Source organism: Triplophysa rosa, linkage group LG1 (assembly GCF_024868665.1).
Source record: "Triplophysa rosa linkage group LG1, Trosa_1v2, whole genome shotgun sequence".
Lineage (NCBI taxonomy): Eukaryota > Metazoa > Chordata > Actinopteri > Cypriniformes > Nemacheilidae > Triplophysa > Triplophysa rosa.
The window spans coordinates 8,342,734-8,370,486 of NC_079890.1; the positions used below are offsets into that span (position 1 = coordinate 8,342,734).

At 37.8% G+C, this 27,753-nt stretch overlaps 3 protein-coding genes across 6 annotated transcripts in view; 2 read left to right on the plus strand and 1 right to left on the minus strand.

Moving 5' to 3' along the window:
• Positions 1 to 24,073, minus strand: part of focad (focadhesin) — an 81,265-nt gene extending 57,192 nt beyond the window's left edge. For 2 of the 4 annotated variants that reach the window (XM_057340026.1, XM_057340005.1), the window contains exons 1-8: positions 23,960 to 24,073; positions 21,336 to 21,420; positions 20,234 to 20,308; positions 19,156 to 19,310; positions 3,767 to 3,865; positions 1,617 to 1,718; positions 1,207 to 1,432; positions 621 to 827 (exon numbers count right to left, since the gene is read on the minus strand). In XM_057340026.1, coding sequence (XP_057196009.1) covers positions 621 to 827; positions 1,207 to 1,432; positions 1,617 to 1,718; positions 3,767 to 3,865; positions 19,156 to 19,310; positions 20,234 to 20,308; positions 21,336 to 21,392 — 921 coding nt within the window. In that variant the 5' untranslated portion in view covers positions 21,393 to 21,420; positions 23,960 to 24,073. The remainder of the gene's footprint in view (positions 1 to 620; positions 828 to 1,206; positions 1,433 to 1,616; positions 1,719 to 3,766; positions 3,866 to 19,155; positions 19,311 to 20,233; positions 20,309 to 21,335; positions 21,421 to 23,959) is intronic. The other 2 variants (XM_057340015.1, XM_057340023.1) reach the window with 2 other exon arrangements.
• On the plus strand, positions 14,198 to 15,688 carry LOC130558018 (uncharacterized). The gene is made up of 3 exons (XM_057340216.1): positions 14,198 to 14,358; positions 14,437 to 14,539; positions 15,132 to 15,688. Exons 1-3 carry the CDS (start codon positions 14,198 to 14,200, stop codon positions 15,657 to 15,659), a joined length of 792 nt encoding a protein of 263 aa, XP_057196199.1. The 3' UTR covers positions 15,660 to 15,688.
• A 580-nt stretch (positions 24,074 to 24,653) lies between the features above and the next one.
• mllt3 (MLLT3 super elongation complex subunit) overlaps positions 24,654 to 27,753 on the plus strand; it is a 96,519-nt gene continuing 93,419 nt past the window's right edge. The window contains exons 1-2 of the mRNA XM_057340134.1: positions 24,654 to 24,788; positions 25,210 to 25,390. Coding sequence (XP_057196117.1) covers positions 24,777 to 24,788; positions 25,210 to 25,390 — 193 coding nt within the window. The 5' untranslated portion in view covers positions 24,654 to 24,776. The remainder of the gene's footprint in view (positions 24,789 to 25,209; positions 25,391 to 27,753) is intronic.

Sequence of the window (27,753 nt, forward strand, 5' to 3'; positions counted from 1 at the left end):
CACAACCTCTGGGCTGCTAACACGATGTTCTACCAACTGAGCTACAGGAACACATTAAATGAGAGAAAAATTTGTACCAAACCAAAATATATTAACTTACATTTTACATTTACATTTATGCATTTGGCAGACGCTTTTATCCAAAGCGACTTACATTGCATTGTATTATACATTTGTTTCTGACTATGTGCAATCCCCTTGGATCGAACCCATGACCTTGGCATTGCTAGTGCCATGCTTTAACCAATGAACCACAGGAAAACTACATTTTACACTGATAAATAATTATGAGACGTAATAACACATGACAACAACCACTGACAAAAGTACATTAACATTAGACTACATTTTTGAAAACGCAAAACGCTGGTTTAAATAACAGTAAGCAAGCTGGTCTTTAGCTGTTCTAGCTAAGCTGTTAGCCTGGTCAACCTGGCAAGCAATTAGTCATGTGGACTACCTTTCTTGTGCTTTTATGTTGATTTTCATAGTACCAAAGTGCTAGACATGAAGTGACAGTAGTGCTCTGGAATGTCCTAATAACCTCTATGTCTTGTTCCTTCTTCACCGTACTATCAAAATAAAGCACATTAACAGAATAACATCACGTGTGCACTCACCTCTGTATATGCAGGTATTAGCTGGTGGAGTGTGTGAAGCAGAGACATCAGTTCTCCTCCCAGTTGCACACTGAGGTGACAGGCACACAATAGCTGAAGAGCAAGCTGGGGCAGTTCCTTCTTCCAGATACTTGGATCGGTGAGCAGAGCAGAGCTCAGAGACTCTACAAAAGAGCCGAACTCCACCAATGCTGTTACACTGTCCACCTATGGGCCATGTGCATGAGGATATTACATGAACCAAGTATCATGTGAAAATTAAATATTGCAGTTAATTTAAATATTATTTTAATATTAAAGTAATTACAAGAGTAATGTAACTGTGACAGTGCAAAACTGTAAATAACTGGTGCAAAAAAAACTGACCAACATGAGAGCACCTCAGGAGAAAACAAGAAATTATATGTCAAAAAAGACTACAGTGACCCCCTTTGGGTGTCTAAGCTTTTTGGGAAGTCATAAGGTAAAGCAAGACACCATGTGATATTCACAACAATGTATAATATAAACCTTCTTGTTGAAACCTTCCAAGGATCTTAGTAGAGCTACTTTAGTAAAGCACAGTTAATACTCTCTTCCAGCTTACCAGCATGTACGGAAACAGGTCAAAGAGGCTGCGAATCAGTTCACGGCCCACCCTAGTGCCAGTCGGCCCTTTGCCTAGCTGGCTATCAGACTGAGAAGCCCCTCGTGGCTGAAGCAGGACCCTGAGGAGACTGTGTCTAAGCAGGGCATTTTCTGATAACCTCTGCGGCTCGCAATACAGGTAGCGGAGAAAAGGAACCAACATTTCAACAAACACTGGCTCGTCTCTGAAAAACACCCAACAACAACAATAAAAGTCTATTAGAAGACACTTTTGAGAGACATACATTTCACATAATAGTAGATTCTGATATTTAAGTTTCATCTTAATGTAAAAAAGGCTTTCAAAATCTACAATGTCTTATAGTGTGTGAGAAGCTGTGATCACATAGATCTAGAAAGATCTCATACCTATCACCAGCCAGCTGAATTAAATCGTCAATCTCCTGGAGCAGGGCGGGCCAGCAGTCAGGACGGTTTTCCATTATTGTGATGTAGGGGTGTGGGAAGCTTCTAAGGTCAGAAATGTTAGAAATCTTTTATATTTACATATAAAATCCAATATTCCTATATTGTACTATATTACTGTATAGATCCTATATTAGGGTCACTTACCCATTTTTATTTCCACATTTTTTAACAACAGTACAAAAACTAAATTTACTGAAAACATCAAAAATAAATCAAAACTATATATTTTAGCATCTTCAAAGTTGTCACCCTTTGCCTAGAATTTGCAACTCTGGTTATTATTTCAACCAGCTTCTAAGATCTCACTGGCTTGCTTTTTAAACTGTATTGATAAAGTTCCCATCTATTCCTGAGCTCATATAAATGATATAGGGGCGGTTTCCCGGACAGGGCTTAAGCCTAGTCCCAGTCTAATTTAAATGTTAGAGGCGTCTTGATCGAAAACAACTTACATTGACATATCTTAAAATCTATCAGTGTGATTGTGTTGTCTCAAGATGCACACCAGTAAAGCTTTTTGTAAAGTAAAGTTTTTTAAATTGACTTAAGTATCGTAATTTAACAAAGGCATAGTCCTGGTTTAAGATAATTCTTGTCCGGGAAACCACCCAATAAAGTTTTATACTGACAAAAATGAATACGTTTATGAGAAACATTTCAGTGAAGTGATCCTAAACTTTTGAATGTAAGGATTCAGATATCAACAGTATGTTAATAGGTCAAAAACTCCAAAAGTGTGATCTTTAACGTATCAGTCTCTTTTTTCTAAATTGTAGGCTTAGCTGAATGAATGAATGAATGAATGAATGAATGACACATTTAAATATCACTTTTTGTGTATTGCTTGTCTGCCCCTTCTGTGCTGAGATGATGATTAATGTCCAACCTTTATGCTAAGAAACGAATAAAGGTCCTAATCATCACTCACATCTTAAGATTGATTAATTTATCTTATGCTCAGAAACGTTTCTTGTGTGCACCATTTGCAAGCAGGAACATATTTTATACAGCTAGCAAGAAAATGTTCTAAATGGTAAGCAGTCCTTCAACAAAAAAATATATGGTATGGGTTATCTCTAGCTAGATGTTCAGGTTATCCATTCTTTCCACAGACATCTTACATTTCAAACATTTAATCATCTATCATCTATCTCTTGCTGTCCCTCTGCCAACTGGTGCGGCAATCACATTATCAGGGTTCATCCATCAGGTGGTTTTCGGCAGTCAGCCACAACATTCTGGCAGACAATGGCTTACTGACACATTGACCTTCATCTCACTTAGTTGCAGTGAATATTTAGAGTGAGACGGATTAACTAGAAGAGACATTAAAACCTTCACTAGTTTATCTTTATATAACATATCACTATTTTATATTAATTGGTATTTAAATTATAAAAACATTTTTAATAAAAATTATTCTGTTTTGTTTAATGTGTTTCTATGACCAGTTATATAGGGACTACCATATTCTGACATTTTTTACTTTTAAAATGACTATTTTAAAAATTAAACGCAAAATCACTTTGGTCTTCTCTCAGAGGCAAAAGAAGAATTGATTTATACTAATGCATAAAACTCCACTGCCAATTTCTGTTGGATGTCTACAGTAAGTGGCCTTGTGACCCCAGAGCAGATTGCACAGGAGCTTTGAGCAGACGGACACAAAGAGCATCAGTGGGCATCTCTCATTAATCCTCAAGCCCTCCCTCGATGCCCACCCCAGCAAAGGCCAAGCACCAATCCCAGGGCAGCACAGAGTCCTCCACCCATAAATCTTCTCACCAGGGAGGAACTCAGCAGAGGTGGTGAGATATTACACACATTGTCATTTAACTCATTGTACTATTACAGTTCAAAATGGTCATAAATAAGCTTATACAGCAGACATAGAAATATACCAAGTATGAATAAAATCATCATCCATGATAAAAGCCAATTGTAGCTCTATGTAACAGCCAGAAAATTTTTATCTCCAAGTAAAACTTGTTTTCAAGAGTGACCAAAAAAATGAATTTTTCCAAAGGTATTTTGTAAGAGGTCCAATTGTTATCTTAACATGACATTAAGACATGGAAAAAGGCACTTGCCTGATTGAATATGGACAGATGAAGTTCACTCCATTATCTCGTCGACTTGCTTGAATTTGTAACAACCTCCCGACAACTTTTATGAGCCCTTGAACATTCCTGTCCAGACAAGAATCATCAAAACATATGAAATGTGGAACGCTGCATGTACACTTTACACACTCAATGGTCACTTTGCTTATGTAGAGAAAGAAAGGCAGGGCTATCAGGCACTGCGCAAGCAAAGTTCACTGCAAAGAAAAGTTTGCGTTTCAGTCTTGTAATAACTGAGGTCAAGTAGGGCAAAACAATTACCTAAAAAGTAAAATGTAGAGTTTTGTAGCTTTTGACATGCTTTTTGTACATGGATTATAGTATGTAATAGCACAACTATAGTTCAAGTTTCCTAGGGTTTATTCAGCATATTAGAAACAGAAAGGCAGATGACCCATTGCATTGTGGGATGCAATTCATGGTCTGGTTTAAAGTAGTAAGTAACCCAGATTTTTTACACAAACAGAAATTACATACAGTGCACAATTTTCAAAAAATCATACTAAGAGTAGTATGGTAGCATGACATTTTTAACAAATACAATAGAATCTTGGGATGCAATAGCTCCCATTCCCTAACAAGTGAAGAATTTTTCATGCATTATAAATCACCAATGCTTGGCAACATGTGCTGTGTTTATTTTCTAACCTTCTTCTCTGTGGTCTGTATTGCTGCACGCCACAGTACATCTCTCTGTGCCTATGGTTTTGATTACTGTATAGCTTACTAAAATTAAAGGCATATCTCCTCAGCGAAAGCAAATAATTTTTTCCGGCTTTCATCTTGCCTCCCTGCATGAGCCTGGCACGCACTGTGCATAATAAAGCCATAACGTTCCAGTTATTCAACATTTGTATAACAAATCATTGGTTATAAGTGGACCTTACTTGTACATGTATATCACACTGTCTCTGAAATGCAATGCATTTGAAATCACACAAGCCAAGAACTTGCAGAAGATACATACAAAATTTTGTGGTTGATGAACTTCAAATAAAATTATTGTCAAATGTCTTCACACTTTTCACTTTTTTAATCAGCTAAACACTGCATTATTCCATTAATTCAGTTTTACTTGTCTGCTGCTTTGAGACTGGCTCAATGCACAACAACCATGCAGGCATATATACAAACAAGAGAAAACTTCAAACTTAGTCAAAGGTCAGGAGTTTGTATTCAAAGATACACATTTATTAGTATGTGTGTTCCCTGGAAATCACTGTCGCTCTGAATAAAAGGATCCCCCCAATGCATAACTGTAAATACATAATAAAACAATATTTCCCTTTGCTTTAGGGCCAGTGAAAAAATATTACTGAACTGAACTACCATCAATGTTCTAAGCGATGATAATACATAAAAAAAAAACATTTTTCATGTGTTAAAACATTAAAATTCAGCTCTGGGTGATGAAAAGGGTACAATGTGTGGGCAGCAGCTTTGTGTGACAGTGTCAGTGATGACAGCAGCAGCCATGTGTGCGCGCGTGTGTGTGTTTGTTTGTGTGTGTGCTTGTGTGTGTATGAAACACAAGCAGGTTGATGGAAGAGACTGCATTTTTCATTTGTTTTTTTTAGATGTCTGAATATGTAGATGTGCATCCTCTCCTGTGTTTTGAATCCAAGAGGCAAACTCCTAAAAAAAGGAACTCTGCAACCGAAATTGCCTACTTTCATACTATACGTAAGGGATAATGTACAGGCATTGTGAAGGAGCTTATTTCGCGATAACAGCCGGCTGCTTGTACATTATCCCGCTTATTACACGGCCACTTGCCACATGAGAAAAAAACTGGACATAAAATGTAAATTTGAAATATTTTATTAGCTCATTTTTACCGAATGCAGACCTTCCGCGAGGAAAAGCCATTTAGTTTCGGTTTTAAAGTAAGAAACGACATTCAGACATCACAAACAGGCAAATTGGTTTAATCATTTCTAAATATAATGTCATATATGTTATTAAAATACATTTTTATAATTAATTTTTGTGTAATATTAAACTGCCCCTCTCAAAATGATTTGCAGCATCCGGGTACCGGGTTACAGGGTGTTATTAGTTTTGAGCGGTTATTTGAAAATAACAACCCTTGGAATGCCACGACTGGCCAATCAGAATCAAGCATTCAAATGAGCCGTGTAATAAAGTACTATATCAATATGTCCGAAACATCAGTATACAAAAAACAGCAGGTGAGAAATACGCGGATGGCTTACTGTTTCCACTGAGATTTGTGTGTGTGCCTTGGATGGACACTATTCTATCCCATGATGCCACAGGAGCTGAGGTATGGGAGAGGCAAATCCTGCCAAATTTAAATAAATAAATTAAACGATGAAAATGAAAACCAGATTAGCAATTTCATTATACACAACTGCGTGCACAATATGTGCCAAAATGAAAAATAAAATGAAATTATTTAATTTTCATTTTTACACTGACAATGCGTTGTCAAATTGAAAAAGAAAATACAATTGGTGATTTGACATTTCATTTTCACTAAAATCTCGAGGCAAGACTGCCAATTTGAAAATGAAAAGGCAAATGTGAAAAATAAATTGTAAAAACATTTTTTACAAAGGTTTTATTAATGTTCACGCAATAATACTGATACAATTCAAATTAAAATGTAAACTTTGATTTTCATTTTATTTTATTTTCTCTTCTCTTTTATTTCATTTTCGTTTTCATTTTCTTTTTCTTGTTCACGGTCATGCAAATTACATGTTAATTAGTGGGTGTGGACGAGCGTCTGCATTACTGGGAACACCCACAAAAAACGTCATATCCGTTTATTCGAACGAACGTGTGTTATGGAAGGCCGTTTAATCAAAAATGTCTTTAGACGTAACGTGTACAGACGATATAACGTGTGGACACGTTTTTGCACCTAAAGACGTAATTTCGTCTACAGACGTATTGGTTTTAGCCTATGGAAAGTCACAAAATGGAAAGATTTGCATAAAATTGATTAAACATATAGTCGTGACGTCATCATTAGCGTAACCACGTGTCATTCATGAATTATACATATAAACGTGATGTTCCCTCATGCGTGGCATTGCATACGGTCCTAGTTCCGAATACGTCAGCATATACGTGATTTTACGACAGGGGAGAATAGGGAATTTCAAAATACAAGCGGTACAGATAGACCATTGAAAGCATGGCTTTGCGAAATTTTCTTAACAACTACCGACGCGTTTTTAAAGAATGTGTGCATTTGTAAAATTATATGTATTATGCCGTCAACCCAATGGGCAACATGGGCTGCAGTCGAGAGTCCCGAACACTAAGGGATCCCGAGAGAGTTCTCATTTGCATTTTAACATTACACATATTTCAGTATTATGCATATCCGAATCACTACGGACAGTACATGAAGATTAAAATCATGTTAAAAACACGAAAAATGTCAGAAAACCAGTAAACGAGGAAGCTGCGTTTTTTATTTTTTGTATGAAGCATAAATTACGTTTCATTAACAAAGTTCGGGAGAAGCCGGAGCACATAATCATCTCGGCTGGTTCGCTATTAGCAATCAGCTCAAGCGAGACTCCGTATAAATAAGACCAGAAATCTCACCTGCGCCATCTCTACAAGTAATTCAACACCCCTCCACCTCCCCGTCTCATCTCCCCGTTTCCGAGCTCGGCGCACTCGCCCACATCAGGGGGAGAGTGTTCCGGGTTCGGAACGAACCGGCGAGCTCGGAGCCCGCTCCCTGGACAGCACGCCATACGCATATTTTACCTACCCCTGCTATCAGCATTATCCCTGCCATCATTATTATTTGCATTGGCGAACTCGTGAATAACGTTTACATTTCTCAACTAATTTCAATGGGTTACAGTATTGTGGACCCACATTAAAATATGTAAAGGAAAAACTGCTGCTACTGGAGCTTTTAACTTGTTCAATTAAATTCTATGTAGTGCTTTTTTTGCAATGTTCCAAGTGTTTCAATGCCGCTTTACAGGAAAAAACACAGGAGGAAAATAAGTGTAACTTAAGAAAAGGCACACTGATGCGCACGGGCTTCTGCAATCTTGAACATAATTACTATATAGGGAATGGCAGATTTTTTAATATTATTTTCGAAGATTTAAGATCATGAAACTATTCCAATATTTGTTTATGTAAATGTAGTTTATGAGGACACAGAATTTGAATTATTATGGTTTTATCGCGCTCGCTTTTGCTTTTCCTGGGCAGCAACGTAGCCGGGCATGCATTTCTGGATTAAGTGTAAATAAGATAACGGACTTGGAACGTTATTAACATGACAAATTACAAAAACTGTTTTTGTTTTACTATGGGACCTCTAACCACCGTAGGCTACACCACATATAAATCCATTGATGTCGTTTTCAATGTCATTTCTATCTCCATGTCTGTTTGGTTTTGATCTGTAACCTATCATAAAAACTAGTAGCATAAAAGCACGTTGTGTTGAACAAATCAATAGAAAACTCTTTAGACTTTAACACCAGAACAAGAAGCAAAACCTGTAGCGCAGAAAATGTTATTTATTTATGATGCGCTCTGGAAAAAAGAACAGAAAATAATAATTATTCATGAAAATTGTATGGGCTACATATTGTTCGGATTTTATTGCTAAACTGTTTCTGATTTTTAAGATTAATCATTATATCAGTATTAATGATGATTAATACTAGGCAATTTAGGGGATGCATTATGTATTTCTCGTTATTTTAATATGAAAAACTGGAAATTTGACACCCGTTGTTTTGGCGAGTTATACGATATTGCAACAGTGCGTGTTATTTATACGCATTTCATTCATGAGAATGGGCTTGTTTTACAGTGGTTGATTAAACATTTCATTTACCAGTTAATTGACGGACACACAAGGAAGCTAAGAATGCGTTATCCCAGGTCCGCAAAAGCCAACCGCGGGACTGGTTATAACCCAGACATCCCTCCCTGCAAACTAATTTCAGGGATGTAGTAGCCCCTAACCCCACACATGATGTGTCATGCAGCGCGGATCAAGCGCACAGTCGTCTCTTTTTTTATTATAAATGCCATGAACATAAATGCACATCAGAAGTTATGTTTAAATTGCACGGCTTACTGAAATATAGTCCGTATGTCGATCAGTTAAAAATGTAGAGAGCAGCATTAGCTAAAAAATGTTTATTGTATTACATACAGTAGATTTCAAACAATTTCATTCCAGAAACCACCTAAACAAGTTTATTTCGCCACCAAAATACGTTTAAATGGAATATGGGGAAAATGCACATTCATTCTTTCTGGTAAAGGGTAGCCCTAAAACTTGATTTTTCATTATATGAATGAAACGTAAGATTAATTCAATTACCAAAATAGGCCTACACAAGATATCGAAACTTATTGCAAGTAATGAATTGGATTTTTTTAGTCACCGCAATGGCGAAATGACACAGTTCCCACTAGCTAATCTCACTTGCATGGAGCGAAATCTACTGGTATTTCCCCAAACATAAACACAGGTGAGGGCCCATATTTATAAAAAGTTATAGAAATGTTCTTAAGGATAGTGATTTAAGTGCAAAAAAAAATCTTTGTAAAAGTATGACTTGTGGGAGACCTTTTCAAGAAGTGAAGCAGTAACAATGTAAAACATTCAAAGGTAAACAATTATTGGCCAAGTCAAATTTACGTCAAACATATAATGACAATTTATAAATGTAAACTCCATTTGACATCAACCCATTTAAAGATAAGTCCGTAAAATAACTTGCATAGTTTACTAACTTTACTACATTAATAAATGTCATTAACTGACATTCAAATTTACGTTAAATCAAGCAATGTTTCTATTCCAATTATACATTGACTAGTAGCTGACTGTGAGTCTTGGATTTTACTTGTGTTTTATTTTCTGCGCATCTTATATTCTGAGTCTGATGTTCTCTGTGCGTGTCTGCCTGGTCCTCGACCCACTGTACCTGTGGTTAACCTTCTTAACTTATCCTGAAACATACAGCATTCAAGTACATTAAAACATAATATGCACAAAATTAAGAAAGACAACGAATAAATTAGTTTTACAGTGTGAATGATCTGGGCTGCGTTTCCCGAAACCTTCTTAACGCTACGTCGTTCTTAAGTTATACCTTAAGTTGTACCTTACCGTTAATATGTGTTTCCCGAAACCTTCTTAGTTAAGTATACCTTCTGTAAGTTATACAGTATGTTCGGAAGGTTGGTCTGGAGCACTCTTAGCTATACCTTAACACTGTTAAGAGTACATCCCGCTAGTGGCCACAGTGGAAAAAAGCTTCTTTACATCGCAGTCTTTACAAATAAAACTCTAAACTTAAAAAGAACATTATGTTGACATGTTTTCATGCAAAGAATATAATCGTCTTTACATTTATGGTTGTTAGCTTTTTAATGATATTATCTAAATAAGGTGCGCATCAGCTGGCAACCCAAACAATTTTGAGTATATTTAAAGAGAAAGATTGCGAAATAAAGTTTAGTCAAACTGCATTTTTTTGCCTAAATCAAAGACGGCGCCAACCGCGGAGCATTTTAGTGCATTTAAACCTTGAAAAGCTGGCTACACTTTATGCTGCAATTATAATGATAGAAAAGTTAACCTGCCACGGCAGCAAATAGCTTTTGGATCGTGTTGGTCTAACTTTGTCAAATACAAAGCCCCTAAATTCAGCTCTTTTTTCCTGCTATAGCTGTTGATTATGTTCCGGGTTCTGCGCTTTTGTTGAGTAAATAATAACACTATAGCAACATATATGATAATATAAATAAGGGGTTCCCAAACACAGGTATAATCGGCTATCTCATGGCACACCTTTTAAATAGAAATTAGGGAAACAACACACATTCACTCACTTTACTTTTTCTTTTTCTTGTCATGAATGAATATGTTTAATTTCAATATCAAAATACCTCATTGTAGGGCTGCACAATAATGGCATACTTGTTAATCTCATTCCCTTGATATTGTAAGTGTGATTAATAATGTTGATTATATTTTAATGCTTTAATAAACGCAGCCATAAGCTACATGCTTCGCGCTGTAAATACGCCGCTTGAGCATTCAGTGTCCAAGCACAATAAACGTGTGAACTATACAAGTAATTGTAAGTTACTGGAATACACTTTTTTAATGCATCGCAACAGCAAGCGGCTTTGCATGACCCTCCGACCCAAAGTTTGAGATCCTTTGATATGACCATACTGCCAGTTAGTGTAGCGGGGTTGATACATTTGGGCATGAGATTGCGGGTTCTCACACTCATTTCAAAATTAAATAATATCGATGGTTGGATTTAGTTTGCAATTTGGTTTATTTTTATCCTATGAGTCCTAATAAATGCAACTTCAACTATTTCTAAAGTGCTTATTTTATAAAGAATGCCGCTACCTCACATAACGCAGTAAAGCAGTACTTGTATAGAGTGAATAATTGATTGTCGAACGATCAATATTTATTCAGCACCACCACCATGGAAAGCACCTGGTAACGTGGGACGTAAGAAAGTAACCTCTTATAGGTATAGTTTAGGAAGTAGGCTATATGCCTAGAAAAGGAATAACTTGAGTTAAGGTGTAACTTCAGAGTCTTCATAGCTAAGAGACAACATTATCGGGAAATGCAGCCCTGTTATATTTAACATTTTATTTTGGGATCACAGCACAGGATATTGGTAGTTGACGAATAAATTGGTTAGTTTTACATTATTTTATATTATTAATATTTATGTTTATCATATAAAATAACATAACAGGGATTGTATCATATAAAATAGCATAAGAGAGATTTATCTTCGTTCTTGGGTTTTTTCCTACATTTTTGCTGTCAAACCATAGGACAAATTTGCATATTAATCATTTAATGATTATTGATTTAATCATTAAATTAAGCGTATCATTGCCATTTTTTTTATAAAATAAGTTTAACAGCCAACAGAAAAGAGTAGCAAAGATAAAATATCAGTAGGGTCTGCATTGCTGGATGTGACTCTTATTTTGACAACGGAGCCGCTAATGTTTACGCGTCTACACGCAATTACGCGTCCACGCGTCTAACGTCTGTAGACGAAATTACGTCTTTAGGCGCAATAACGCGTCCACGCGTCTAACGTCTGTACACGTTACGTCTAAAGACATTTTTGATGAAACGGCCTTCCATATTGTGTAGACCTTGTCAGGCGCTTGGCCTTAGCGCTTTGTAATGATGACGATGACTGTGCCTGGTGCAATACCTAAAATTGTTGTGTGGTGTACTGCATCTCTGATAAGTTAACAGACGAACAAACTAAAGCATTGGAGAGCCTGTATCTCTAGCGTGCCCTGAAACATGCCGGAGCGCGATTGTCCCCACTCCGCCGCTGACCTGCTCTTACACTGTACATTACCATCCGCACCCGAGCACGCTATCATCATTACACTGTGACTGCTTTTAAGAAAACATAAACAAAGCGATCTTTCTCAGCACAATAGAATCCATCGTAATGTACGGTTTGAGGTTGATAAGGTGTGTTTAACCTCACGCGCGCTGTGCGCAGACCAATTCGCTTATGGTATCACAAGAGCGGCTCATATGTGTTTAAATCAGCCCCGCGTACTTCATTCATTATGATTATGAGCCAATCGATATACAAAGTGCTGCACTATGTTCTGAATGCATGTTTTAAATGATGCGCCTGTCATTCGAATGGGTTTTTTTGTCCCACGGCGCGGTGACACAGGCCTGCACTTATAAGTGTTGTAGGCAGTGGCGGCCGGTCAATAGGTGGCGCAGGGGCGCAAACGAGTGTGTATGTAGGCACGACCATTTTTGAAAAGCATGTGATTTGAGGCTGAGCTCTAATTGGCTTGTTTCAAATCGTCCTTGGGGCGCAGCACTCTGCGTCAATATTGTTGACTTTTGACTCCCACTTTTGTTGTAAGCGAATCAATATTGTTTTTATATTTTTGGCCTCATGTGATTGGACCGTTCTTAACGCCTCCCATTACCGCTCAGCAGATTGTCATTTGACTGACAGGTACTGATTAACGTGGAAGCAAGCGAAATTATCTCGAGATGAAAGAAAATTCGGTTTTATCTTTACAAGAATACCCGTTCCAAAGGCGTTCGGATGAAGAAAAAAAACGGATCAAGGAGCTTGGACCAGATCGACCCAACTTGCAAATTCAGCAGCAGTCAAGTGATCGCGGTCGATTTTACACTCGGTGCTTTTCCGGCACTTCTTATGGAAAACGGAGTTGGCTAGCTAGATGCGATGTAAGTCATGCCTTTTATTGTTTTCCCTGTTTGCTGGTTCAAAGTCTTGGCACCGAAACGTTGTGGACAACAACAGGGGTTTGCGATTTAAAACATCTCTCTGATAAGTGCAAGCGACATGAAAGTAGCCGCAGCCATCTTGACAACGCTATGAGGCTCCAGTTTTTTGGGAAGCTTAGCATTGCTGAACAGCTAGATGAAGGCTACAGGATTGGCATTAGAAGGCACAATGAAGAGGTCACAAAAAATCGACACATCCTGTATAGAATAATAGACTGTGTAAAATTTTGTGGCGCATTTGAGCTGGCTTTGCGTGGCCACAATGAGAGCGAGAGCTCAGATAACCCCGGATTATTCCGTGGCTTGGTCGACTTTGTTGCTTCTCTTGATGGAGTTTTGAAAGAGCACCTCGAGAATGCCTCTGTGTTTAAGGGAACTTCGAAAACCGTGCAGAACGAGCTGTTGGACTGTATGTTGTCTGTTATGAGGGAACACATAATCCAAGAAGCACAAAACAGCGATTTTCTATCAATCCAGGCCGACGAGACCACTGATATTGCCACACAGTGCCAACTTGTGCTTGTGCTGCGCTACATTGATGGCAAAAGCAACGTACAGGAGAGGTTTTTTGCTTTTATTCATCTGCATTCAACTACAGCTGATTCCATCGCTACAGCACTAAAAGAGCATCTTACTGTCATCCTTCCAGAGGATCAGAAGAGTAAACTCATCTCCCAAGCGTATGATGGAGCCAGCGTGATGAGAGGTGCCACTGCAGGTGTTCAAAGGAAGATTCAAGATGTGTACCCAAATGCCCATTACATCCACTGCTATGCGCATCAGCTCAATCTAATAATGCAAAAGGCCACTTCTCACATACCCAAAGTTAGAATTTTTTTTCTAACCTTGGAGGATTTGCCAGCTTTTTTTCAAGATCACCCAAGCGCACAGATGTTCTTGATAAAGTAGTTGCCCATAGACTACCAACATCAAGCAGTGTTAGATGGAACTTCCACAGCCGTGCCATCAATACAGTGTTTGAGCACAGAGAGGGCCTCATTCGCTGTTTTGAAACTATTCGAGACTCAGGTGACTTTGACCCTGTTACCACCAGAGAGGCAGGAGGCTTTGCCATGCTGCTGGAGGATCAGGATTTTAATTTTTTTCTGCAACTTTTCCACAACATCATGCCACACGTGGACATCCTCTATGCCAAACTCCAGAAGAAGGACATAGATTCAGTCCACATTAAGGGGAGCATCCAGCAGTTCCAGCAGGACATACAGAAGATCAGGTAGCAGCTGTATTCCTTCTTTTGAATTTGTTATCATTATTATTGTTATTAGTCATACATTTTCTTAATCCTTTGCAGAAATTCTCTCCATTCTCTGGTTAACCAAAGCAGTGAAGGAGCTTCTCAACCAAAGAGGCGGCGGTTGCTTAGTCCAGACGTCCATGAACGGATTGCAACAGAGGTAAGTTTATTGTAGTCCTTGTTACTCTGCAGTTTTTCATAGAAAAGCTATCAAAGGAAGCTATCAAAAAGAAAGTAAATATTAACAACAAGTTAAACGGCATGGTTTCATTTACCCTCTTTGGGTACTAAATGTGTTCTCATGTCTTTGAGTTTATAATTTTTTTGCTTAAATATTGTAGCAAAGAGTAGATCCTTTGATATTGGGCTTTATTAAACTTTATGAAACTATACTACATTTATTTGCAATGCATATTTTACTACAAGTCAATCTATTTAACCATTTTCATAGTCTTTAAATAGTGATCTAAATAGATTTGTTATTCTTAGGTTTCCTCTAGTGGTGTGCCCTTTTTATCTGATTGATATGAAAATGGCTGATAATAAAAAAATGCTATTAGCGCCCTAAGCATCAGAAGTTCATGAAACTTGGCATGTTTGTCTAGTCCATATGTATGAAGTTTGGATAAATCAGGGATTCAAACACTGAAACTGGTCTCCGTCTCTCTATGACTTACAACTGATCATGTTGCAGTTGAAATTGACATTTTGTCATCACTACATCATTTTTGTTTTTGTCCTTCACTCTGTAGGTCTGTGACACCATACTCCAACACACCATGGAACGGTTCTGCTTCACAAGCCACCTCGTTAGTGCCACCCTGCTGCAAGCAGACAGGTTTGAACAGTACACAGTGGCGTTTCCTGAAGATGCACTGAGTAGGACTTTGAAGGCCTATCCAGTGCTCAATGGGAGTAAGCTAAAGACAGAGCTTAGTCTCATCTACTGCAAGGAAGAGTTCAGAACCTGTTGTGGTGCTGTGGACCTACTGCAGCTGTTTAAGGAGAACAATCTTGAAGAAGTCTTTTCAGAGACTGTCACTCTCCTAAAGATCCTCATCACCACACCCATGACCACAGCAGAGGCTGAGAGGTGTTTCTCAACTTTGAAAAGAGTTAAGACTTTTCTGAGAAATAGCATGACCCAGGAGAGACTAAATGCATTGGCCATGCTGTCAATGGAGAAGAGAATGGTGACTGAGATCATTGACTTTAACCAGAAGGTCATTGAGAAATTTGCAAGTCAGAAAGAAAGGAGAGCAAAATTTATTTTCAAATAGTGTTAATGGCCAATGATTAGGTAACTATAGTGTGTTTTTTTTTTTTAATGATTACCTTGATTACTTCATAACTGATAATAAACCCACATTCAATTCAAATTCACTGATTCATAGTACATTTATTTGCATGTATTAACATTGACTGTAATAATGATACATCACCTGATTAATGGCTATTTATAGTCCTGCATTACTGACAGTTGTTGTTTGCGCCCCCCCAAATATTTTTAGCACCAGCCTCCACTGGTTGTAGGTAATAGATGTTTTTTGGTATGACAGCTGAACTTCAAGGAATTTAAACAGGCGCATCATTTAAAACATGCATTCATAACATAGTGCAGCACTTTGTATAACGATTGGCTCATAATCATAATGAATGAAGTACGCGGGGCTGATTTAAACACATATGAGCCGCTCTTGTGATACCATAAGCGAATTGGTCTGCGCACAGCGCGCGTGAGGTTAAACATCTTATCAACCTCAAACCGAACATTACGATGGATTCTATTGTGCTGAGAAAGATCGCTTTGTTTATGTTTTCTTAAAAGCAGTCACAGTGTAATGAAGATAGCGTGCTCGGGTGCGGATGGTAATGTACAGTGTAAGAGCAGGTCAGCGGCGGAGTGGGGACAATCGCGCTCCGGCATGTTTCAGGGCACGCTAGAGATACAGGCTCTCCAATGCTTTAGTTTGTTCGTCTGTTAACTTATCAGAGATGCAGTACACCACACAACAATTTTTGGTATTGCACCAGGCACAGTCATCGTCATCATTAAAGCGCTAAGGCCAAGCGCCTGACAAGGTCTACACGTTCGTTCGAATAAACGGATATGACGTTTTTTGTGGGCGTTCCCAGTAATGCAGACGCTCGTCCACACCCACTAATTAACATGTAATTTGCATGACTGTGAACAAGAAAAAGAAAATGAAAACGAAAATGAAATAAAAGAGAAGAGAAAATAAAATAAAATGAAAATCAAAGTTTACATTTTAATTTGAATTGTGTCAGTATTATTGCGTGAACATTAATAAAACCTTTGTAAAAAATGTTTTTACAATTTATTTTTCACATTTGCCTTTTCATTTTCAAATTGGCAGTCTTGCCTCGAGATTTTAGTGAAAATGAAATGTCAAATCACCAATTGTATTTTCTTTTTCAATTTGACAGGGACAACGCACTGTCAGTGTAAAAATGAAAATAAAATAATTTCATTTTATTTTTCATTTTGGCACATATTGTGCACGCAGTTGTGTATAATGAAATTGCTAATCTGGTTTTCATTTTCATCGTTTAATTTATTTATTTAAATTTGGCAGGATTTGCCTCCCATACTGAGGAGCCACCAAATAAAAAGTAAATACATTTTAAATGGAGTTGGAAATTTCTGCGAAGGTGAAAAGTATGGACGCAATGTAGGTAAGTCCGTACTGTACTGGTTTGGACACTATTACAAAATAGAGATATACTGTAAACAAATGTCTGTAGACACATTTTGATTTTGTAATAGTAATTCCTATGTAAAAAATTACTTCCTGGCCTCCATCTGCATTTCACATGATGTGACATCATGTGCAAACAAGCTATTAATATTTTTGTGCTTTTATGGAATTACATTAGAAGGAAATAGGAAGCAGTTCTGGACACAGTTTAGGTCTTACAATGTATATTTAAAAAATCCTCTTTTGTAGTTATTTGCATAAAATCAACAAAATAAATAGTTCAGAATCAAAGGTTTTTCTTCCATGTGACCAACACAGTAATGACTGACAATCAAATGCTTTTAGAAATCTGAGTAGTGTGTTTTCAGTGTGTGCACCTGTTTTAATGAGGCAATTTTAAAAAGTTTTCCAACATTAAAAATCTGATTTACTGTTATATTTAGGGATTAGTCAGACGCTTTTATCAAAAGTGGCTTGCAGTGCAATCAAGCAATACATGTTATCAATATGTGCATTTCCTGGGAATCAAACCCCTGACCCGTTTCCACTGTCTCTACTTTATAACTGTGCATGGAGGAGGTACTTACTCATAGCCATGCTTTGTCTTTTCTGATAAGAAATAAACAGTAGTTTCTAAACTAGTTTTAGCTTACATCACTATTCAAGACAGCTATCTCACACAGCTCGCAAAAGCAAAGTGTCTTCTCTTCATTGAAACCTTTTTACACACTGAACTGTACTTTTGAACACACTGAACTTTTTGCGTTGCTATATAAGTTTAATTCATTTTATTTCAGTTTTAGTTTAGTCTGTGTTTATTTTCAGGCAACATTTGTAATTTCCAGTTAGTTTTGCAAATAATATAGTTTTTTCAAGTAATATTCAGACTGCTGTTTTATTTGATGTCAGTTAACAAAAATGTTTTAATAATTTCAGTTTAGCCTTGCTTGGATACCTAAAGTACGAACTTGAACCCTAAAATATCCTACACTCACTTTTAATCGATGCTATCCACCTTTTTATGCTGTATAACATTTTGTGCAAATTATGCGATTAACTTTCAATTGGATTTACACAAACTTGTCCTGCTGTGACCTCACTCATTCATTTACTGTGATCTCCTTCGGCAAAGAAGCGCAAACGCAACAACTTATTTGTCTTGTGAGAGCTGCCATAGTGCTTCAAAAGAGATGGGGTGGAGTGAGTCGTTGGTTGCAATTCGCACCCTCACCACTAGATAGAATGTATCCACATCGCTCCTTTAAATAAGCATTCCACTTCTTTTTTATTCACAATGGCAGCACATACTTTAAGGTTTGTCTTTTGAAACCGATTAAAACTGTACAGTCGCTCAAAGGAGCAGTCTGTCTTAACTTTTGATTTGTGTGTGAAGAAGACAATTTAAGCTTCACTTGATTGTAAATGAATTCCCAAACAGCACATGATGTTCTTGAGTTTCGTAATCACTTTTTAATTTGAAGCAAACAGTATCACAATTCAACACATAAATAAAAACATCATTTACAGCCAGTCAAGGCTCCAGAATTACTTCCACGGAAAGTTCTATCCATAATCATTCTTACAGCAGCACACCAGAAAAGGTGGATATTTTATGCATTTGGATGATGCTATTATACAAAGCAACTTGCAGTGCATTCAAGATGAATGAATGAATCAATGGAGGCATTTATATAGCGCTTTTAATGTGTATTGCTGTACACCCAAAGCGCTTTGCAATAATATAAGGGGGGTCTCTCCTCAACCACCACCAGTGTAGCCTCCACTTGGAAGATATACAATTTTACAACAGTTTGTATTCCCTGAGTACTAACTGATCACTTTGGAGCTGTGCTAAAAGGACATTAATGCTCCGACACTTTCATATGTAATAGTTGTCTGTGTATTAAGATAAGATCCCATCAGGGCTCGGCAGGGTGTTTAGGGTGTGACATGCATCACACAAAGCTCTGTACCAAAAATCTAATTAGTTAAAGACTGTGAGGTTACGCTAGTTCTTCCGTTTAAGGCTATTACATGGTTCTTCAAAGGGGCCTACCTTGCAGAGGGCAAAAGGTTGAGGGTGGTGTTGAGGACATATTGCAGATCGGCATGTTCCTGGTCCACAAGCAGCACAAGAGCATCACAGCAGGCTGAGCGGACGACAGTATCATCACTGCTGCACTGCTCCCATAGAGTCTCCAGCGCTCTGCCCTGTTCAAGCACAACATTTTTGTGTTCCTGTATTAGCTATTATAGTATTTTATATAAAGCACATTGGGCAACGAGTGTTGTTCTAAATTGCGCTGATTGTGCAAAAAGTGACTATTTAGTTTTTCACAACCCTCTCTTACTCTTTTCCCCTCAAACAGTCCCTTTTTGCTTTTGTGACAACTTTAAAGTGAACACCCTCACTGCATGTGATATAAGTTGCATTACTGTAGTAAGTAAGGTCCAATTAGGTCTGAAATATTTTGCTCTTTCCAATAAGAGCCTCATTGGATATGCAAAGCACAGTGAGTGTTGTTATAAATTGTTATAGTTTCACAAAACAACCCACCTTAAACTGTGCCACACAAATGGTCTGAAATGACAAGAGCTAAAAAAATTGTTGGCCAGATACTGTTATTCTGAATAACAGTATCTACTCAACTATCTATGCTTATTTCAGTTACTATATCGTGACTAAGCAGGTAAAGTTCCCTGAATGCTGAAAAGAAATTGTTAATGAACGTAAACAGTATTGTGTTTCATGTATTTATCAAGCTGATGTTTAAAAGTTACACAAGTAAATTAGCAGTTTTAATGAAGGACATATTTTAAGACTGGGGAAGTACTTTTGGTTTCTGAATGTTTGTAAAGTATGATATGTATATTGAACTCTTTATCTAAAAAATATCAACCGAGATCATATGTTTTTAAATACAGACCATTTCATAAAATGTAAACACTGATCCAAAAGCAATTCTAGTTTCAATGTTTTTTCTAGTTTTATTTCCTTGTTAATTTAATCTTACATATAATTAAAACCTTAAATATATTTGTTTAACATTTTGATTCAATCTGTTGGTTGAATTTTGTTTAAACGTTTGTGTAGTGTTAAAAAAAACTAAACAAAAAAGATTAAAAGTACTTACTTTAGTGCTGGTTTGAGAAATCTTCTCATTTAGGCCTTTCTCTTTAAGTACTGAAGTGATCAAGGACCTCACAGCCTAGAAGAATAAAAAAATTAAAATAGGTTAAAACATCACAGGAAAATCTGTATTTCTTGGATGTTCTATACAAAATCCTAGGGCCGCTATCCCAGAAAATGCACTTTTAAATGTTTTTCTACCAGAAATTGAGTCGCCAGCGTGTGTGTATAAACACCCTGTAATTATACAAATCCATCTATTCTTCTTTTTGTAATCTCCTTTAAACCACAACAGTGACAAAACAGGCTGTTGGCGATCCCCTATCAATGTGATGTCACACTGATTTACGCCTGCCCATGACCGCTCACAGACTCCGCCTTATGAGCGTAGTCGTGGAAGGTTGAGCCTGAGCTTGTCGGAAAGGCCGGGAGGAGACCTTTCCGTCGAGCCGAGGTTCATCCCGCTGCGACCTTGGGGGCCGGAGTTATTAACGATCGAAAGTCCCGGGCGACATTCACCGGTCCGTATATCAAACCAACATTCACCGGTCCGTATCTCCAGTCCGGAAAGACTTGGAGAAACGAGCCAGGACTCGTTGGAAAGGTCTCCGCCGGGGTAGCCGGAAAGTTTGAAAAATCAAAGCCCCGGGACCCGGTGGCCCAGCGGCTCGAGCCCAGGCTCGTTCGGCTCGTTGGTCGGGAACGCCCGGAAGACCAGGTTCCGGCCAGTCGCCTTCCGCCGAATGTATCTCTGGCTCCCGGGGTCGCAACGAGTCAACGCGGGTCAGTACAGCATGGGTTTTGCCAAAAAAAATAGAGTGGTTCAGTACCAGCTGTTCGCGATCAAGCTTCATCTCCGGAAGATGCAAGTATTACATATTGTTTTTAAATTGCCTTTCTTAAATAATGTGTTTAGCATGTTAGCGGCTGTTGTTTACATGTTCGCGGCTAAACCTGAGACTTTACATTGGTCAACATATTGTAATGAAAGATATGTGGTGTATTTTGAGCTGAAACTTTACAGAGACATTCTGGGGATACCACTGACTATTTTTACATTGCAGAAAACACCTGGATTAGCGGCCCATTAAGATAAAGTGTTTCACCTGAGCTTGAATGAGTGTGCTTGGGAATCCAAATTTTGTCTTTAAGTTTTCAGTCATCTTCAGAAATCATGACTAACGTTTCCTACTAAAAACAAACAAACATGCAGATTAATATTGAAATTGCCAAATTTAACAGGGTAACAGAGTAATCAACAATATAATGTAGGGCAGGACTTCATGTATCTATCAGCAATTGGATGGATCCATTGGGCAGATGGATAGAGATGACAAGTGGTTAAAATGCTATTAAGGTAATGAGTGATTTCATTTAAGTGATGTGATCAAATATTTTTAACTAACTCTCACAGGTGAAAAAAAATTATAAGCGAAAGCAGTCAACTAGACTTCACATTGACTTTAAAACACAAAAGAGTGCATTTAATTGGAAATCAAGTCAATGAAAATATTCAAAACTCAGCACTTATTTCCTGAAATAAAAAAAAACGAAATGATGCAATCTTAGACTATTTGTAAAGAACACAAAAATGCTTCCAAAGTTTGGGAGACACGACTAAAACTTTAAGGGATATAATTTATCATAACATATATAACAGTAAAATTAGAATAACCCAACCATAAACTAATGTAGTCTCAGGTCAAACAAAATAATGGCTTGAGACACACAGCCTTGCATCTAAAATCAGAGGTTACAACCATTTGACAGATGGCACTGGCAACCACATCAATGAGATGCATTATTCACAAGTCCCTTTTGCCAAAGCATCAATGTCTGTCCAGTTGCAGACCATCGGTTTTGGCATGTCAGGTTATCTCATACGAATGCCGGGCACAAAGTAATAAGATCATCAGTAGTTGTGTGACTGACACTGAGCCAGTGAAAGGAATAGTTCACACAAAAATGAAAATACTGTCATAATGGCAGTCGTAGCCTAATGGTTAGAGAGTCGCACTTGTGACCAGAAGGTTGCCGGTTCGATTCTCAGGGCCGGCAGGTAACGACTGAGGTGCCCTTGAGCAAGGCACCTTACCCCTACTTACTCCCTGGGCGCTTTAGTGATAGCTGCCCACTGCTCCGGGCATGTGTTCACTACTCTCTGGATGGGTTAAATGCAGAGGTCACATTTCGGGTATGAGTCACCATACTTGACAAATAGGTCACTTTCACTTCTTCCAATTATCTTCCTTGGTGTTTAGCAGAACAAAGCCATTTCTAAAGGTTTGGAAAAAATCTGAGGGCAAGTAAATGACGACAGAATTTTTATTTTTGGGTGAACTATCCCTTGAAGATTCAGGTGTATACCATGGACACATGAGAGAAAGAGGGAGAGAGACTATGCAAGACTAGGCCACACCCCTCCTGGGACTGATATCTGACAAGCCGGCACTATGCTGTGATTGAATACCTGCTGTGTTACCATACAGAGTGACAGTTTTGTGTGGCTCATGGAGATCAGGTAAGAATCTAAATTTAGAGACATGTGCTACTTTGTATCTATTGAGTGCATTATCATGTTGCTGTATATTGTAATTTTGAAGCATACACTGAAATACAGTGTGAATCAGCTGAGAATAATTGAATATAATTTATATAATGAAATATTTAATCATAACTTCCTATTGAAGTGTTATTTAAAATACATTCTTCAAAAATTGAATTAAATTCAATAATTAATACAAAAAACACTTCACAAAACAATGTTTTGTCTTGTTGGACTCAAATTATTACATTGTTAATTTATAATCAAAACAATTCTGGTTGACAAAAGACTATGTTGTGTAAATATGTTAACAAACCAGATGTTTGATTTATAGGACCGTTTTCAACATACAAAGCTGATCCTTTGTCAGCAAAGCATAGAACAGAAAATATTCCAGGGATTTCCACTCAGTGGCTACTGGTCCACACACACAAAAGCTTTGTCACCGGACTGCTTGCTCTGCACTGCTTGTGTGTCCACAATAATGCATCATTGTTTAAGTAACACTATGTTACAATGACTGGCTAGACCAAGTTGTACACCTGTATACAGTATACCTGGTATTTTTGTTTAAATGGCACTACTGTGATTGTTTATACATCCATTCTTTTTTATTTATATACTTTGAACTACTTTGAAGTTCCATGACATACAGAACAAAACATACAGCTATAACAAACGCTATAAACCATATGATTCCCTTTAAGACACGTACAATAATTGATTAACTTTAGTGTAAAGCTGCTTTGATCTGTATTGTACAAAGCCATATAAATAGAGGGAACTTGACTGTCATACTGCAGGTCCATTATGTCAAAGTAACATTGTTAACCCTCTGATATCGTCAATGCAGCACGGTTGGTAGCGACACGGTACCTTTTAAAGCTAGTTGCATTTTTAGCCTTTTGTTACATTTCAGTTTGTGCAAGGTGCGATGAAATTAATTTCAGCTCTTCTTCTTCTTCCTTAGTTTTGTCGCATTACACCCTTTGTGCATAACGCCACAAAATTTCAGTTCCAAAAATGTATTTAGTTATATTGATTACTTTTTACAGGAGGACATCATGTTAACCAGCCTCTTTTTCTACATAACTAAATAATTGTGTCATTGTTGTCACTGAAAAACATACAGACAGACACATATGATCTTAAACTAAGTAACGTTAGCATACATAACATTCTTACCCAGACAGAAATCCTATAAACCATTTAGGTTTAGATGCAGTATTGCAGTTTAGCTGCAGAGAACTTTTAGCGGAAGCCTCGAAGCAGCAACATGCTTCTACAGTGCGCGCGGGGGACCAAAAATGTTGTAAAGCGATACGTTAATCTAATGTCAACGTAATGAGTGTATAACATTTCTAATCGGGCATTTTATGTTAAGTATGTCGTGCCATTAATTAATATAACGTGCAAATAATTAATATTGAGCATTGGAACTTTCTTGGTATTTTTTAAATGTTACATATTTGCACATGTTTAAACGTGTTTAAAAATATTATCTCTAATAAAAAGGGACTGTTTGCAATACTGTTTAAAGAAAATGTAGCGTTACTTAATGCAGAGATTACAACTACACACTACAGCATAAATTGCGGAAGTGTGTAAGATCAAAACAATAAAGTTAAATGGAAAATATAATTTTAAAAGGCACACTCTGTAAATGAATACACAGACGTTTGATACAGTGCAGTTGTTCACATTATGTGTTGGTGGTACTGAAAACTTGGTTTAACATGGGTTAAAACTCGCCCGTGAGTGGCTCCACATAGCCTGTGCTCGCTCTGCCATTGGTTCGTCTCGTTCACCGCACCGGCTGCGAGTCGGTCGGGTGCAAGCGCTGACACTCACGCGCATGCGTCTCACTTTACTCCTCAGCCTTTGAAAACTCGCTCGGAGAGCTCAATTAGAAGACCATGTCCGCCATCGGGCGTCTACAGTCCTCTGTGTCCTTATTTAAACCAAATTCTCCATGAAATAGCATTATCCCGTGGCCTCAACAATGGCCAGTTCGGTGAGTAGGGCTTTACCTGATAATTCGGTGCAATGTTTTGGATCTACAGTGCCTGTGCTCGTTTTCGCCTGGTTTGGAAAAGCGATTAGACGCATATGGTTTTCCAGCCATATTTCCATCGGTATAATCAAGTACAGTCGAACTGGCGGAGCAGTGCATTAGTGCATGCCTGCAAAGGTGGTGCGCTTGAAAGATTTTAAACAAAAGCAGTGCATACAATAACACGTGTTGTTTGCACAGATATTATCTATTTTATTAATTTCAGGAACGTATTATTGTGTTTTTTTAAATCGTTACATTTGTTCGGCTAAAAAGTGGTTTCTACAGAGTGGTTTACTTCACGCAAGTAAACCGGCAAAATGTTATTTCTATATTGAATAATCGGCGTCTTGATTATGAAGTGAATATTTGGATGTTTCAGGGTGCAGTTCAGGTGAAACTGGAACTCGGTCATCGTGCCCAGGTCCGAAAGAAACCCACCGTTGAAGGTTTTACGCACGACTGGATGGTGTTTGTCCGTGGACCCGAACACAGCAATATTCAGCATTTTGTGGAGAAAGTCGTATTTCATCTACACGAAAGTTTTCCGAGACCAAAAAGAGGTAGGTTGCTGCTAAAATAGCTTTAAAGGATTAGTGATTTCTTTGTAGATTCTGTTAGGTCCTTGATCGAGTCCACTTTGGTATATTGCATGCATGCACGGGTCTGCTGTAGGTTTTCGCCCCAGTGACTGTCATTTTCTAAACATGATGCGCAAAAATAAGTATTTTTATATGTTGCATACGCAGCATTTTTGTTTGTGTACTTAAATATTTTGTGTACCTTCACGTTTTCAAAAGTGTTACACATTGAACGATACTGGGATAGAATCTTAAGTTTTAATATGGTACACATTATGACAAGTTCTGTTGCCTGGAGGCAACACCATAGATGTTTAATAGCTTCAGTTCTCCACACTTGGCGAATACAGAGGGCACTGAATAAAACGCCGTAGTTTTAATTCGTTTGACACTGGACCATGACTCCCATAATAATACAAATTGTTGAGAGAGAGATTTCGTAGAATCATTCCAATTCGCTTTTAGAAATAACAACAGGACACCAGCGCTAGAACAGAAAGCTGTAACGTACAAGTGTCTGAAGTGGAGGTAGATGAAAGACTCGGAAGGAATCAATTAAAATGTTTGCTGGTTTCTCCCTTTTGCGTAGTGTTTAAGCTGAGGTTGCTCTTACGTGATGAGTGCAGAAAAAACGAAGGAGAAAGACAAGCATTTGCACTTTATTAGAAACTGTTGCCTTTTTGGGGTCTTCACTAGCTGTCCCTTTGACTCATGCATGTACTGTATGCGCAATGTGATTATTCGATTTCAAAAAGTAGATGTTTTATCTTGCAAAGCTGAAACTGTCACAGAGATGCGCACATTTTTGTAACAACTGTAACACGCTTTTAAGTTTGTGTGCTGTTTTTATTGCTGTGGTGTGAAATCGGTTCACAGACTTGAAAACTTGCATTTGAAGGACCTGTTTGTTTGTAATACTACGTCCACTGCTACATTTTTTAATTACAGTACGTTGCATAAATGCATGTGAGTTTTGTTCTCTGTGATGACAGTGTGGTGAAAACCTCGCAATTATTTACTTTCTCAAAACATTGAAACAGCCTGTAAATCAATGGCTGGTCCTAATTTGAAAACTACTGCAAACATTCTCTAAGGTCTTCGATGAAAAGAGGTAGACCAAATGTAGGTTTATTTGAAACTATAGCTTTCCCGTTTTCTTTGACAATTGTCTTGAAGGGACTGCTAAAAATGCCACGCCAACAGGAGAATACTTAACCTCTAGTAAATCTTTATGTTAGAAGATTCTACTAACCACCCCCTTAGAAGCATAAAGTATGCATCCTAAAATGTTTTTGCACTATGATAAATTAGAAGTCTAAGTACTTCCTGTGTCTCCTGCTTTTTCAAAGTGTTTGGCTAAGAAATGTTTATAGTGGAATTGACAGAGTGTTTGGTCCAGGATGAACTAAGAGAAGAGGTCTTGCAGTAAATCACTGCACATGTACTTATGTCTTTTTAGAGACACTTAAAATACAGTTTACAATTTAAGAACCAGAAAAGGTTGCAAAATGTTGATGAATACATAGTTTTAATATCAGTGAACAGCTCATGAGTCTGTCTGCATATTCGGCAGATAATTCACAACAGGACTAACAGGACTATTAGCACAGGGTATGGCTACAGAAAACTTGCTTTCTTACACCTGGTCTTAGGCACAATTTATGGCGCGCTTGTAAGGTAAACAGTCAGGCTTATTATTTGGGGTCCCAGGAGGATACGCCACCCCTTCAAACAACCCCCCTCCTCAGGGCTTTGATCAGTGTTAGCCGGTGTTGAGACGAGCTGAGGGGAAGTTAGAGGGAAACCTTGCACACAGACAGGCTAGTGTTTGACAATTTAATACCAACAGTCACACCATACTGCTCCAAAAGGAACAGCTGCTAACACACATTCAATTCTTTAAAACGTTTAGGGGGGTGTGTTCTGTGGCAGTAGTCCCTTTCCTCTCTCTTTTTTTTTGGAAGCTTTAGGGTAACAAACCTAAATAAATAGAGTGGAACACACATGCTCATTCCACCTGCACCATCTATTCCAGTTTAGAAACATATGCCCAGAAATACAGTATTTCTGGCTTTTGGGTAATTTCTAGTTGTAAGAAATGTTGGTATATTAAGTCTTGAAAGTGAATCTGTTTTTGACCTGATCTGAATGTTTTGTTCACAAAACAATCTGATCCAGTTCTCAACTACAACTCACTTATTCAACAAACTTTTTACTTGAGAGTATGGCTTGCTTAGATGTAGTGTGCTTAATGACTCTAAGTCATGGCTAGAAACGTCTTTTATAACTATCTTTTATGGATTTCAAATGTGAGTGGAACTTGCCTATGCAAACCTTGCTGCTGT

Excerpts from the sequence above, each read along its gene's own strand:
- LOC130558018 (XM_057340216.1), top strand. The coding sequence starts at position 14,198 with ATGCTGCTGGAGGATCAGGATTTTAATTTTTTTCTGCAACTTTTCCAC. Across the intron at positions 14,359-14,436 it reads CAGGACATACAGAAGATCAG|AAATTCTCTCCATTCTCTGG; the intron begins GTAGCAGCTGTA and ends AATCCTTTGCAG. Across the intron at positions 14,540-15,131 it reads ATGAACGGATTGCAACAGAG|GTCTGTGACACCATACTCCA; the intron begins GTAAGTTTATTG and ends TTCACTCTGTAG.